Source organism: Callorhinchus milii, unplaced genomic scaffold, assembly GCF_018977255.1.
Source record: "Callorhinchus milii isolate IMCB2004 unplaced genomic scaffold, IMCB_Cmil_1.0 Scaffold14, whole genome shotgun sequence".
NCBI lineage: Eukaryota > Metazoa > Chordata > Chondrichthyes > Chimaeriformes > Callorhinchidae > Callorhinchus > Callorhinchus milii.
The window spans coordinates 16,701,916-16,715,301 of NW_024704755.1; the positions used below are offsets into that span (position 1 = coordinate 16,701,916).

At 45.7% G+C, this 13,386-nt stretch overlaps 1 protein-coding gene across 12 annotated transcripts in view; it reads left to right on the top strand.

The window, feature by feature from the left end:
• mtss1lb (MTSS I-BAR domain containing 2b) overlaps positions 1 to 13,386 on the top strand; it is an 80,125-nt gene that overhangs the window by 5,505 nt on the left and 61,234 nt on the right. For all 12 annotated transcript variants that reach the window (XM_042340208.1, XM_007905835.2, XM_042340213.1 and 9 more), the window contains exons 2-3: positions 10,257 to 10,318; positions 11,982 to 12,055. In XM_042340208.1, coding sequence (XP_042196142.1) covers positions 10,257 to 10,318; positions 11,982 to 12,055 — 136 coding nt within the window. The remainder of the gene's footprint in view (positions 1 to 10,256; positions 10,319 to 11,981; positions 12,056 to 13,386) is intronic.

Here is a 13,386-nt window from a genome sequence, read left to right on the forward strand (position 1 = left end):
AGCTGTATCAAATGTGAGGATTTGTATTATTTTATGATTTATTACTATAAAGGCAGTTACTTGACTGTGGAGCTGGTGAAATGGTTGGCAGAGGAAGTGTGTCAGGTTGTGGAAGAAACATTTCCTCTTTATTCTATCTGTACTAACGTGCTATTTCGGGATAAATGGGTATTGGTTCAGATAAAGAAGACCCTTCAGCACCTATGATCTCATCCCTCCAGAACCCCTACCCTACCATTCCCCCCATCACAGCATCGAGCTGCGTTTTAAATGAGTCCCAGTGTCTTGGCGTCAACCAACCTTTCTGGGCCAGTCGTTAATTACCTTTTGGGTAAGAAAAACTTCATGTTGTCTGTCCAGAATTTTTTTTTTTGTCCAGCCGGGGTGTCTGACAAATGTGGAAACCCATCGCCGTTGCTTAAGAGTATTCAAACCAAGCTGAGATTTCCATACATCCCGTCCACACATTGGAAATCCCAGAGATAAACTGTAGAATGGGATGCGTTCTCTCTCCATGGAGCGATGCATCCTGCTTACCTAATTCCGGAAATTATTAGGCACAGGTTGGCAAGAGCCAAGGCTTGAGGGACCCCAGAATGTGCATTGGGATAACAGCTGGAGTCCTGAACCAGTTCTGAAATTGTAACCCTAAACCTGTGATCTTGTTCTATTGTCTTGGTGCATCTGAAAGTATTGGTCTGGGTTTACTTTTTCAAAGCCATTTAGAATCTCTTTTTGAGACTTAAGAGCCCCAGCTTGTCTAATTGTTGTTCGTAGCACATTCCTCCAACACTTGAGATACTTTGAGATGACGTGATAACAACACCAACAATTGGCATTTACGTAGCGACCTTCACACAGGATAGCGTCTCAGAGTGCTGTACAATGGCGGTGATGGACACTAAGGGAGGGGAAAGGGGAGGGGGAGGAGGTGACCATAGATGCAGGTGAGATAAGCTTCATAAACAGGTAGAGTAGGTGAGCTGGAGGGATTGAGGCAGGGAGTTCCAAAGGCTCAGGGCATAGTGGCTGAAGCACAGCTACCAATGGTCACGTGGAGGGGTTCAGATGTGCAATAAGGCCTGTCTTAGCGGGTGAACGGGGCATCAGGGGAATGGGATATGAGCATGTCAGAGAGGAAGGGAGGTGCTAGGGGTTTATATGTGTCGCTGAGGACCTTAAGTTAATCCGTTTGGAGACTGGGCAGCAATATCTCACTAAATGTCCATGAAGTTTGTGATCACTTTTATTTGGGGGTTTGTTGGCCAGGCACCAGCCCCGAGAAACTCCCTTCTCTTTTTCTAATAGTGGCGATAACTGTGGTGATGGGGCTGCAGAGTTTGGTGCAGGTGAGGATACAGGTGGCGGAGTTGGTATTAGTTGGACTTTTTTGGAATAGGGAACTGGATAGACAGGTAAGGAGAGCAGTGATAAGGCACTCTATCAAATACCAAATAATAAATTATATTATTATTGCACGGGGAGAAACCCACAAACTATTTTTGTATCTAAGAACTGCAGGGCCTGTCATGTGAAATAGACGTCTGGAAGCGTTCTACACAATGAGAGAGATTGGAAAGACATTAACCCTCAACTCCCAACACCTGGGGCCGTGGGTTATGGTTAGGATAAGGATTAAGATTAGGGTTACAGTTAGGATCAGGGTAAAGTTTAGGAGAGCAGGATGAGAACACAAGTGGCCGGTGAGAAAGATGGTCCTGAGGTAGGGGCAATGGTTTATTTGCTGAGTGAAAGGCCTGTATGTACCACGTGTTGCGGGGGAGGGGGGGGTGGTACGCAGGAAGCTGCGATGGGGTGATGGCTTTAAGTCGCTCTACCAATATTGGCAGATTACGAAGAGCAACTTTTTCTCTTTGAGCAAAACAGGTCAACCAGTGGTAGACCGGCTTCGGCATATAAACCAGTGCTTTATGCAATACATCACAGCACGGCACGTGGGTGTGTGACCGGTGAGCACCGAGGGTTTGTAATAAGGGTAATAACTGTAATAGGGTAACTGGTTGCATAAACTTGGTCTGTATTCCCTTGAGTTTAGAAGGTTGAGGGGTGATCTGATTGAGGTTTTTAAAATAATAAAGGGATTCGATAGGGTAGAAACAGAGAAACTATTCCCTCTGGTGGGGAATCCAGAACAAGGGGCGTCATCTTAAAATTAGAGCCTGGCCATTAGGAGTGAAATCAGGGGGCANTTTTTTACCCAAAGGCCAGTGAAAACCAAGAACTTTCTCCTCTAAGAGGCTGTGGATGCTGGATCCATTCACATCTTCAAGACTGAGGTGAATAGCTGTTTGTTCGGTCAGGGTATCAAGGGATACGGAGCAATGGTGGATAATTGGAGTTGAGGTCAATTTACAAAAGAGAAAATCCTTGCATTTGATTCAGCGTCTTATCACATCTTTGAGACGTCTCAAAGCGCTTCACAGAATACACTGTAAAGTGAATTGACTGTATATTTTGTGGGCGAAACTCAGCAGCCAATTGTGCACAGCAGCGTCCCACAAACAGTCATGGAATGAGTGACCAAATTATTATTATTATTTACAGGTACAGAGCAGTCATCATCTTATCGAAAGGCAGAACAGGCTTGAGGGGCTGAATGGCCTCCTCATGTTTCTATGACAGCGCGTATGATTTGTTTAAAGTAAATGTTTCAGTTCATTTGCATTTCTTCCTCAAAGTGTGTCAGCCTGGCTCAGTGGTACTGCACTCGCCTCTGAGTCAGAAAGTTGAGGGTTCAAACCCCACATTGGAACTTGAATTTACATAGTCTAAGCTGACGCTCCAATGCAGCGCTGGGAGGGGGGTTTGCATTGTCGGAGGTACTGTTCTTTGAATGAGATGTTAAATCGAGGTTCCGTCTGCCTGTTCAGGTGGATGTTAAAGGTCCCACTGCACTATTCGAAAATAAAAGGGCGTTTCTCTCTCCTGCCCGGTGTCCTGGCCAGTTGTCCCTCAAATAAAAAAAATGGTCACTCACACTGTGGCTGTTTGCGGGAGACTTCTGTGCGCAAACTAACTGCTGCTTTTCGGCCCACAAAATACACAGTCACTACACTTTACAGTATATTCTGTGAAGTGCTTGGAGACGTCTCAATGATGTGATAAGGCGCTTTATCAACAACAACTTGCATTTATACAGCGCCCCTCATGCAGGGTAGCGTCCCAGAGAGCTTGACAGTGGCGGAGCATGACTCTGAGCCGGTGGGAGGGGGACATGACCATAGCATGATCTGAAGTTGGGGAAGGAAGGGGCAAGCTTGGCGGGATAGAGGAAGAGCGTTCCAGAGTTTCGGGGCATAATGGCTGAAAGCGCGGCCACCAGTGGAGGGCATGAAGGATATGCAAGAGGCCACAGCTAGTCAAATGGAGACAACGGGTTGTGGGTTGGGAGGTAAGCAGGTCGGAGAGATAGGGAGGTGCCAGGGCACGAAGGGGATTTGAAAACCATGGTGAGGATCTTGAAATCGAAGGATCTTGATATCAAATACAAGGATTATTATTATAAGTACCCGTTGAGTGAGGGTGATGGAGCCTGTCTCTCTTCAGAGAGAAACTCCCTTCTTTTCCTAATAGGTTTTTTATATATTTATTTTTATGTTATATTAAATTTTTCATCCACAAAATTCACAGTTAATTCACTTTACAGTGTATCCTGTGAAGCGCATTGAGATGTCTCGAAGACGTGATAAGGCTCTGTATCAAATGCAAGGATTATTATTATTATTCTTTATGTCCACCAAAACAGGCGGACCTGGACCTCAGTTTAACGTCCTGTTTACCATCGCCTGAACATACCGAGCTCCCCCACACTGCACTGGAGAGACAGTTAGACTGTGAGCTCAAAGTCCTAACATGGGGTTCACAGCCTTCACGCCCAGAGCTGTCAGGGGCTCAACTCAAACCGCTTCAATAGATATACTGGATTGTGTCATTGAATTTTATTTGAGTGATTGTTGGCCAGGAGACCGGAGGAGAGAAACTCCCTCCTCTTTTTGAACAGTGCCATCTCATGTCCACCAGGACAGGCAGAGGGAGAGGGGACTTTGGTTTAATGACTTATCTGCTGGACAGCACCTCTGACAATGCAGCATCCCAGTGTTCAGGCATTTACTGTATAATAGTGACTATACACTATGACTATGGTGGAGTCCTGCAGTTCAGTGGTTAGAGCAAGCGAGAGACCTGGGTTTGATTCCCGGGCAGGGCGAAATGTTGGGCAAGTTTCCTTACTTCACATGCCTCTGTTTACCCAGCAGTAAGTAGGAACCCAGTTGTTAGTCGATTGGCAGATCGCTCTACTGGGGATAATAATCCCTCAAAAATACAAAAACAATAATAATTTGGTCACTCAATCCACGACTGTTTGTGGGACGCTGCTGTGTGCAATTGGCTGACGTGTTTTGCCCACAAAATATACAATCAATTTACTTTACAGTCTATTCTGTGAAGCGCTTTGAGACGTCTTGAAGACGACGTGAAAAGCGCTATATCAGATGCAAGGATTATTGTACTATGCATTGCTTATTACATTAATAGTATGAAAATTCCTGCTGGGAATTGAACTCAGGTCTCTCGCTTGCAAGGCAAAGTGCTCTAACCACTGAGCTACAGGACTCCACACAGATGACATCAAACCTCAGCACGAGTCAGAGAAGGAGGGAAAAAATTGGCAGCTCGTAACCAACATAGATTGCTCAGCCTTGTGAACAATAGCCCATCTCCCAGATATACCAGGCTATATATTATTCAGCTTCTCGGGGGATCTGATGTTGATGAAGTCTTGATGCCTTGGTTTATGAACTCCTCAACCTCCTCAGTTGAATTACTGTCTGGTCAATTTTTCCCACCATCGATCATCTTAGATTCCCTGATTCCATCACAATTCTAAGATCTCCTTTTCGAATGGAATCAAGGTATTTCAGAACCTGTTTCACGCGCTGACAATCCATCATTTAGCCTACAGTGAAAGGCAGTTACGTACCATTGTTGTGGCCAATTCCCAACTGGTGCTACCTTAGTGGGAAACGTTTGGTTATTTATTCCCTTGATTAAGCCTTGTCTCTCTCTCTCTCTCCTCTCTCCTGAAGAAGTAATGTATTGTGAATACAGCCCAATCTGAGGGAATGAACAAGTCTGCGCAGGGTGTGAGGATTGATAATAATAATAATAGGGATAGCTGGCTTTCTGTACCAGAAATATACATACTCACACACACAATATACAAGATACACAATACACACACACACTCATACACATACACACATACTCACACACACAATACACAATATACACATACGCACACACTCATACACACATACTCACACACACAATATACAAGATACACAATGTACACACACACACACACACACACACACACATACTCACACACACAATATACACGCACTCACACAATTTACACACAATATACATGCACACACAATATACGCATGCACAATATACACATACGCACAATACACATACACACCCGGAGGAGATAAATAGTCACCTCCCGTCCCTACACAAACAGGCGCACTCACTCACAATTTCTCAGCAGATCCATCCCTGCTGTTTTTTTGCAACCGTGTCTTAACTCTGCAGTCTTTTCAGACCAGGACGTGTGGTGTGGTGGCAAAGGGGCAAATGAGCTGTGATTAATAATGATAATAATAATCCTTGCATTTGATACAGCGCCTTATCACTTCATTGAGACGTCTCAAAGCGCTTCACAGAATATACTGTAAAGTGAATTGACTGTGTATTTTGTGGGCGAAACGTGGCAGTCAATTATACACAGCAGCGTCCCACAAACAGTAGTGGATTGAGTCACCAAATTATCATTATTTTTTGAAGGGATTATTACCCCCGGAAACTTGCCTAATATTTTGCCCTGCCCTGGAATTGAACCTGGGTCCTCTGGTGGGGAATCCAGAACGGGGGGTGGGGGGGCTAAACATAAACTTAGAGCCTGGCCATTTAGGAGTGAAATCAGGAGGCAGTTTTTCACCCAATGGGGAGTGGAAATCTGGAACTCTCCCCCAAACAGCTGCGGATGCGGGATCCATTCACATCTTCAAGACTGAGGTAGATAGATCTATCTGTTAGGTCAGGGTATCAAGGGCGGTAATTGGAGTTGATGATGATCTTATAGAATGGCGGAACAGGCTCGAGGGGCTGAATGGCCTAATGCTATTCCTATGAAAGAGAGTGTGAGACGGAGAAATTTGGCATTTTCTCAAGCGTTGCAGATAAAGAGGAAGTTCCGAGGATAAAGGACGACATTGTAAAGTGAATAATGAAGTTAATGAATCAGTGAGAGTGAGAGAGAAGTTCTTAATGAGGTAGTGATGGCAGTGATAGCAGCGGGCTCCAGCAGAGAGTGTGTGAGCAATGATCTCCGTCACCCTATACCAGGGGGGCACTCACTCTACACTGTGCGCACACACACAGACACACACACCCCCACACACACATACACCCCACACACACACACACTGCTCACAGGTTTCATAATAATTCCAGTGGTAATAATCCCTTCAAAATAATAATAATAATTTGGTCACTCAATTCATGACTGTGGGAGACTGTTGTGTGCAGTATATTCTGTGAAGCGCTTTGAGATGTCTCAAAGATGTGATAACGTGCTGTATCAAATGCAAGGATTATTATTATAGTAGCATTATGGGGTTGAACCCAGTGTCTCGGAGGAGAGAATGCTTCCAATTGAGCCAGGCTGACACCTATGTAGTTAGAGAACTACTTTATGAGGTCTATAGCCACAGAAAGCTTCCCCCAGACCCCTCTCTAACCATGCAGTTGTGTACAAGTTAGTGCTTTGGTCTGTTTTGAAGCCAGCTCCTCTGCATGTCTTGATGGAACGAGAGAATTGAGGTTGAAGTGTGACATCTCACTCCAAGTTGCAGCGGGAAAACGGATGTGTCTTCAGTGTCCACGTCTTCTGTCAGGTCAATCTCTTTGTTCCTGCAGCTACTCCACGCTGTCCCCTCGCAGCTGAGCTTCCTGTGGAATGTGAATGTGGCTGCCTGACATTGACAGATGGAATGGACAGTCCTTCGCTAAACGTGTGGCGGGAGAGATTGTCTCTCGCTATCTCGCTCTACCCTCCATCACAATAGGCTGCTGTCCCGACATCATTTACTGCACCAATATGAATGAAGGATCCACATTTCCTGTTGCATTGCTGATGTGGGCGACCTTCTGCCTCACCCCCCTCTATGTCCGTAAACCTCACCTTAAGACCTAACTCTTGCGACTCTGGTCACCTCCCCTTACTCAGTGTCCAACTGTGCAGCGCTCTGAGACACTGTGCCTGATGAAGGGCGCTGTATAAATGCAAGCTGCTGTTCTCCTTGGGGTAAAGCTGACGCCAACATTTCCTTTCCCTTGAAATCGTCCCAGGAGGTTAGAGAACTTCACATCCTTTTCTAACCTGGACACAATGTCAGGAAGTTCTCGTAGTATCAGGCCTAGGTTTTGTACCTTCCACCGCTTTGCAAGGATGTATGATAGAATCCAGAGGTTAACAGCAGTAACTAGGCATTCATATCCCACTTTAATATTCCAGTATAAGAGCTCCGGGTACAGGTTTCAGCTCCATGTTTGTGAATGACAGCAGTCATCACCACAGGCAGCGTCTTTGAGAGCTTCCTTTGTATAAAGCTGAGCTCACAGTCCAGGCTGAGCAGTGCACTGTCAGAGGTGCTGTCTGTCCACACTCCCAGGTCAGGGTTAGAGACACAGTAACGCTCCCTCTACACTGTGTGTCCACACTCCCAGGTCAGGGTTAGAGACACAGTAAAGCTCCCTCTACACTGTGCGTCCACACTCCCAGGTCAGGGTTAGAGTCACAGTGAAGCTCCCTCTACACTCTCTCAGACCACCTACTGGACTCAACTCCATTTCCCTCACCAGCCCTCCATAATAATAATAATAATAATAATAATAATAATCCTTGCATTTGATATAGCGCTTTTCACGTCAGGAGGACGTCCCAAAGCGCTTCACAGAACACACTGTAAAGTGAATTGACTGTATATTTGTGGGCGAACGCGGCAGCCAATTGCGCACAGCAATGTCCCACAAACAGTCGTAGATTGAAAATGACCAATTTATTATTGTTTTTGGTTTTTTGGAGGGATTATTATTAGGCTCTGTGTGGAGTAAGGAAACTTGCCCAAGGTTTCGCCCTCTGCCTGGAATTGAACTCAGGTCTCTCACTTGCAAAGCGAGTGCTCTAACCACTGAGCTACAGGACTCCACTCCATAATCTCACCCCACGAGGTGTAGTTGTCCTTATTGGTGTCTCAGAGACAAAATGATCCTGTGTGCATATCATCCCATGTTATGTACGCTGGGAGTCACCATGGGCAGAGGACAAACACCAAGCCTTCTCTGTATTGTGTCAGTCTGTACTGTGGGCAACGACACCCATTAACATCAGTAACATCAGTAACATCAGTAACTAGGCATTCATATCCCTAGTGGAGTCCTGTAGCTCAGTAGTTAGAGCACTCGCTTTGCAAGTGAGAGACCTGAGTTCAATTCCAGGCAGAGGGCGAAACCTTGGGCAAGTTTCCTTACTCCACACAGAGCCTAATAATAATCCCTCCAAAACCAAAAACAATAATAAATTGGTCATTTGGTCATTTTCAATCCACGACTGTTTGTGGGACATTGCTGTGCGCAATTGGCTGCCGCGTTCGCCCACAAATATACAGTCAATTCACTTTACAGTGTGTTCTGTGAAGCGCTTTGGGACGTCCTCCCGACGTGAAAAGCGCTATATCAAATGCAAGGATTATTATTATTATTATTGATCTTGCATATTCCTGTGGAGTCTTGTAGATTAGTGGTTAGAGTGCTCAGCTCACAAGCGAGAGGATCCGGGTTCGATTCCCGGGAAGGGCAAAACCTTAGGCAAGTTTCCTTACTCCACGCACCTCTGTTTACCTAACAGTAAGTAGGAACCCGGTTGTTAGTCAATCAGCAGATCACCTTACCATCACTGGTGTGCAAGGAGCATCACTGAGACCAGGAACAATTTTGGTGTCAGCCTGGCTCAGTTGGTAGCCTGTTGGCCACTGAGACAGAAGGTTTGTGGATTCAAGCCCCATGTTGGGACTCTGAGCTCACAATCTAGGCTGACACTCCAGGGCAGTGCTGGGGGGAAGCGCTGCATTATCAATGGGGCAGGGATCCCATTGTGCTATTCGAAAAGAGAAGGGAGTTTCTCTCTCTCCCGGTGTCCTGGCCGACAATCCCCCCCAAATAAAATTGGTCACTCACTCCATGGCTGTTTGTGGGACACTGCTGTGCGCAAATTGGCTGCAGCATTCTCCACAAAATACACAGTCACTCCACTTTACAGCATAACCTTTGAAGCGTTATTGAGATGTCCTCTCACTGTGAAAGGCACTGCTCCAATTCCAATTGTTTGCTGTCTTTGTGAATCAGTTTTATTTTAATACAATTTAAAGAGAATACGTAAGTTTAAAGATGTAAATTAAAAATATCTGCACAGGACTTCCTCAGGTTCCCCAAACTATCTCCCCTCCCTTCTCCCCTCCCACCCCACCCACCACCAATCCCTGTCTCCCACCCCTCTCGGGTTCCCCGCAGAGAAGTTCACAGGATGTTGGGTTGTACGTGTGGGACACTGCAGTGAGGACCTTCCAAACTCGCTCTGAAGTCAATGTGACTGATTGTTACATTAATAACAATTGTGCAAATGAGCAAAATCACCAGTTAGCCGAGTGACGTCTCGTTAGAAGCTGAAGAACGTGAACCTTGTGACCTTCTTCCAATACACAGCGTCTCTGCCTCTACCTCTCTCTCCTCCTCCTCTCACTTCATTGACAAATGCCCCACCCAATAATATAGATAGAGCACCGTGGACAGAGCAAGATGTGTGTGTATATATATATATATATAGACACACAAGTACAAGGTGACCAAAAAGTCATGATAACTACATTATTATCTAAAAAAAAACATTTCTTTAAGACTTATTGGACACTATAATGGTATCACAACTTTTTGGTCACCTTGTGGTAGTAGTTGCGGTTGTTGTCTCTGTCTCTCTCTCTTTCGTGCTCTCTCTAACACATTGCAATCTCTGATTGTAGGGTTTAAGTTTGGCTAAAAGCCTCTGATCACCTGGGTGTAATGAGTTGTATCGAGCTGTGTGTAATTTCTTCCCCTTTGTTTGCTTCTTACAGGGATCCTACCCCATCTGGGAAGACTTCAATGCCAAGGCAGCCAAACTCCACTCCCAGCTCAGGTAAGCTTGGCAGGTGTGCAGGGACACCAAGCGATAAAATGATAGAGCATTAAATAGCTACCAACACAGGCCGGTCTCACTGAAGGGCATCTCAATTAACATGGAGTCCTGTAGCTCGGTAGTTAAAGCACTCGCCTCGCAAACGAAAGACCCGGGTTCAATTCCCAGCAGGGCGAACACTTTGCCAAGTTTCCTTACTCCACAGACCTCTGTTTACCTGACAGGAAGTAGGAAGCCAGTTGTTAGTCGATTGGCGCATCGCTTTCCGGGGGTAATAATCTTTTCAAAACAATCATAATTTGGTCACTCAATCCTCGACTGTTTGTGGGTCTCTGCTGTGCGAAACTGGCTGCTGCATTTGCCACAAAATACACAGTCACTCTACGATATAACCTGTGAAACGCTTCGCAACGTCTCGATGTCGTAATAAGGTGCTATATCAAATGCCATTATTATTATAACATGAACTCTCTTATCTTGCTGAAAGCTTAGAGGATAAAACTGTTTCCCTTTCATTCCCATGAGAAGGTTTCACATAAAACATCAGAAAGCCAGGCTCCCATTATACAGTATAATCTACAGCGTTCAATAATATCGTTATAATAATAAAAATAATGTATACTTCACCTTTATTAGTATAATAATATAATATAAGATACAACATAAGGTACAATACAATAATAGTAAAATCTACATTCCATATTAGATCCTTTGGTTGCAAGTGTAGCTGCATCGGGTATAGCTAGTACATAATAAATTCAAAAAATAAGGAATTAGAGAAAATCAGGAAACGTATCTACAGATTGAATGCAACCGTATGTGGCAATGTAAAACAAACCGGGGGACGCAGATTTAAGATAATTGGCAAAAGAACCCGAGGGGAGATGAGGAGACATGTTTTTACACAGAGTTGTTAGGGTCTGGAATGCGTTGCCTGAAAGGGTCAGTGAAAACAGATTCAATAACAACTTTCAAAAGGGAATTGGATAGGGACTTGCAAAGGAAACAATTGCAAGGATACGGGGAAAAGAGCGGGGAAGTGGGACTGATTGGGTGGCTCTTCCAAAGAGCCAGCACAGACAAGATGGGCCGAATGGCCTCTTTCTGCGCTGTGATATTCTACGATTCTATGTGGAGCTCTGTCTGGTGTGGACACCCGGCTGGCCAAAAAAAAAAAGCCTCACATCAAGGCTTTAACTCGTCTTGTCCAGGCTGACACTCCAGTGTCGTGCTGGGGGAGCCATCCATTGTCGGTGGTCCCCTCCTGGTGGATATGACGTTAAACTGAGTGGTTGATTGTTTATTTAGATGGATATTAAAGTGTTACTGATCGAGCTGGGCTGATTGTAAGATGAATGGATTGGATGGTGCCAGGGTGACAGGAGCAGCTCCACAGGGGACATGGAGGAGGTTGGAGCCAGTCGAGGAGAGGCAGCGGGTTGTGGGTTTGGGTAAGCAGGTTGGAGAGGTAGGGAGGTGCCAGGGCATGAGGCGATTTGAAAACAAGTCAGAATATTATCTATCACTCCCCTCCCTGTGCCAGTCCCATGCTCCCCTCCTGTGTGTGTGTGTGTGTGTGTGTCGTGGGGGAAGGGGCGAGGGAGTAGATGGGGGTTTGGTTTCTGCTTGTCTCTGACCTGTGGCTCTCCTCTTCTCACTACAGGACCACGGTGCTGGCTGCTGCCGCGTTCCTTGACGCCTTCCAAAAAGTGGCTGACATGGCGACTAACACACGAGGTAGGAACCAACCGTCCGTGGGAGCAGGGAGACCCTCATTGTGTGGGGGCCGGACGGTAGTGAGCACAGCGGCCCTCGTTGGGTGGGCTTAAACAGAGTGCGTTATACACAAACACAATCGCTGTAACGCTCCTTCTACGCATTCAAGGAAACCTGCGGAATGTCAGTCGGCCGGGTCCATTACCCCAGGCTCTGTTGGCATTGTAAGAGAGGTGCCAAGAATATAATCGACTTCCGGGTGATCAAGTCACTGCTGACATCATTTCCTGGGTGCGCTTCCTGCGTTTAGTGTGCAGGCGCAACATGCAGGAAGTGACGCTAGCGATGACCTGTCCACCTAGAAGCTGGACATCTTTTTTTTAGCTCGGGAAGCATTAAGTCAATGGCAGAGGCCAGGTGCAAATAGGCCTCCGGGTAGCAACAACAACAACAAAATTACATTTGTGTAGTGCCTTTCACGTCGGGAGGATGTCCTAAGGTGCCACGTGGAACACACTGCAGCAAGGCTGCTGTAACGGGATTCCCCTGCGCTGCTAGGAGCATCGCACCTTAGAAATTCACGGCAAGGAAGAAGGCCACTCAGCCTATTAAGTCTATGCTGCTCTTTTAAAGAGCAATCCTTTCAGGCCCATTTACCTGTCCTTTCCCTACAACCCTGTAGATGACTCCTTTTGAGATATCTAACCAGTTCCCTTTTGAAAGCCAATGTATATTTTGCCGCCTCCGCTCATAGGCCAAACCACTCACCCCTAATATCACCCTAGTAAATCTCCTCTGCACCCCCTCCATGGCCTCGGCATCTTATTTCATTTTTAGAATGGTAGAAACTATAGCACAGAAAGAGACCAGTCATCTCATTGAGCCTCCACTCCCCCGGTGGAGCTATCTGTAGAGCAAAAAGATTTCTTAGACTGGAGAATAATACGTACACAAGAGTGAGCCTCAGACTTGATTATTAGCTGGGACAGAAGTTCAAAGTGGCCTATTTATAGAATAATATACACTTTGGATAAGGTAAATCTGTTCAACAGGTCACATACTAGTAATCTTATAAATAGGATATCATGTTCTAAGGAGAGAAAAGCAGTCACAGCAGTCTACAACAACAACAACAACTTACACTTGCATCACCCCCTTCACATTGGAAAGATGTCCCAGGATGTCACAGACTAGAATCTAATCCAGTGGCTCAAGGGTTTGCATGTCGAGTAATTGATCCCAGGAGTGAGTGACGGGGTGAAATCTATTTGGGGGGAAGGTGGGGGGTGTTGAACATTTATGCATAGAGTAACAGATCCCAGGAGTGAATACCAGACTGGATTGGGGCTGGT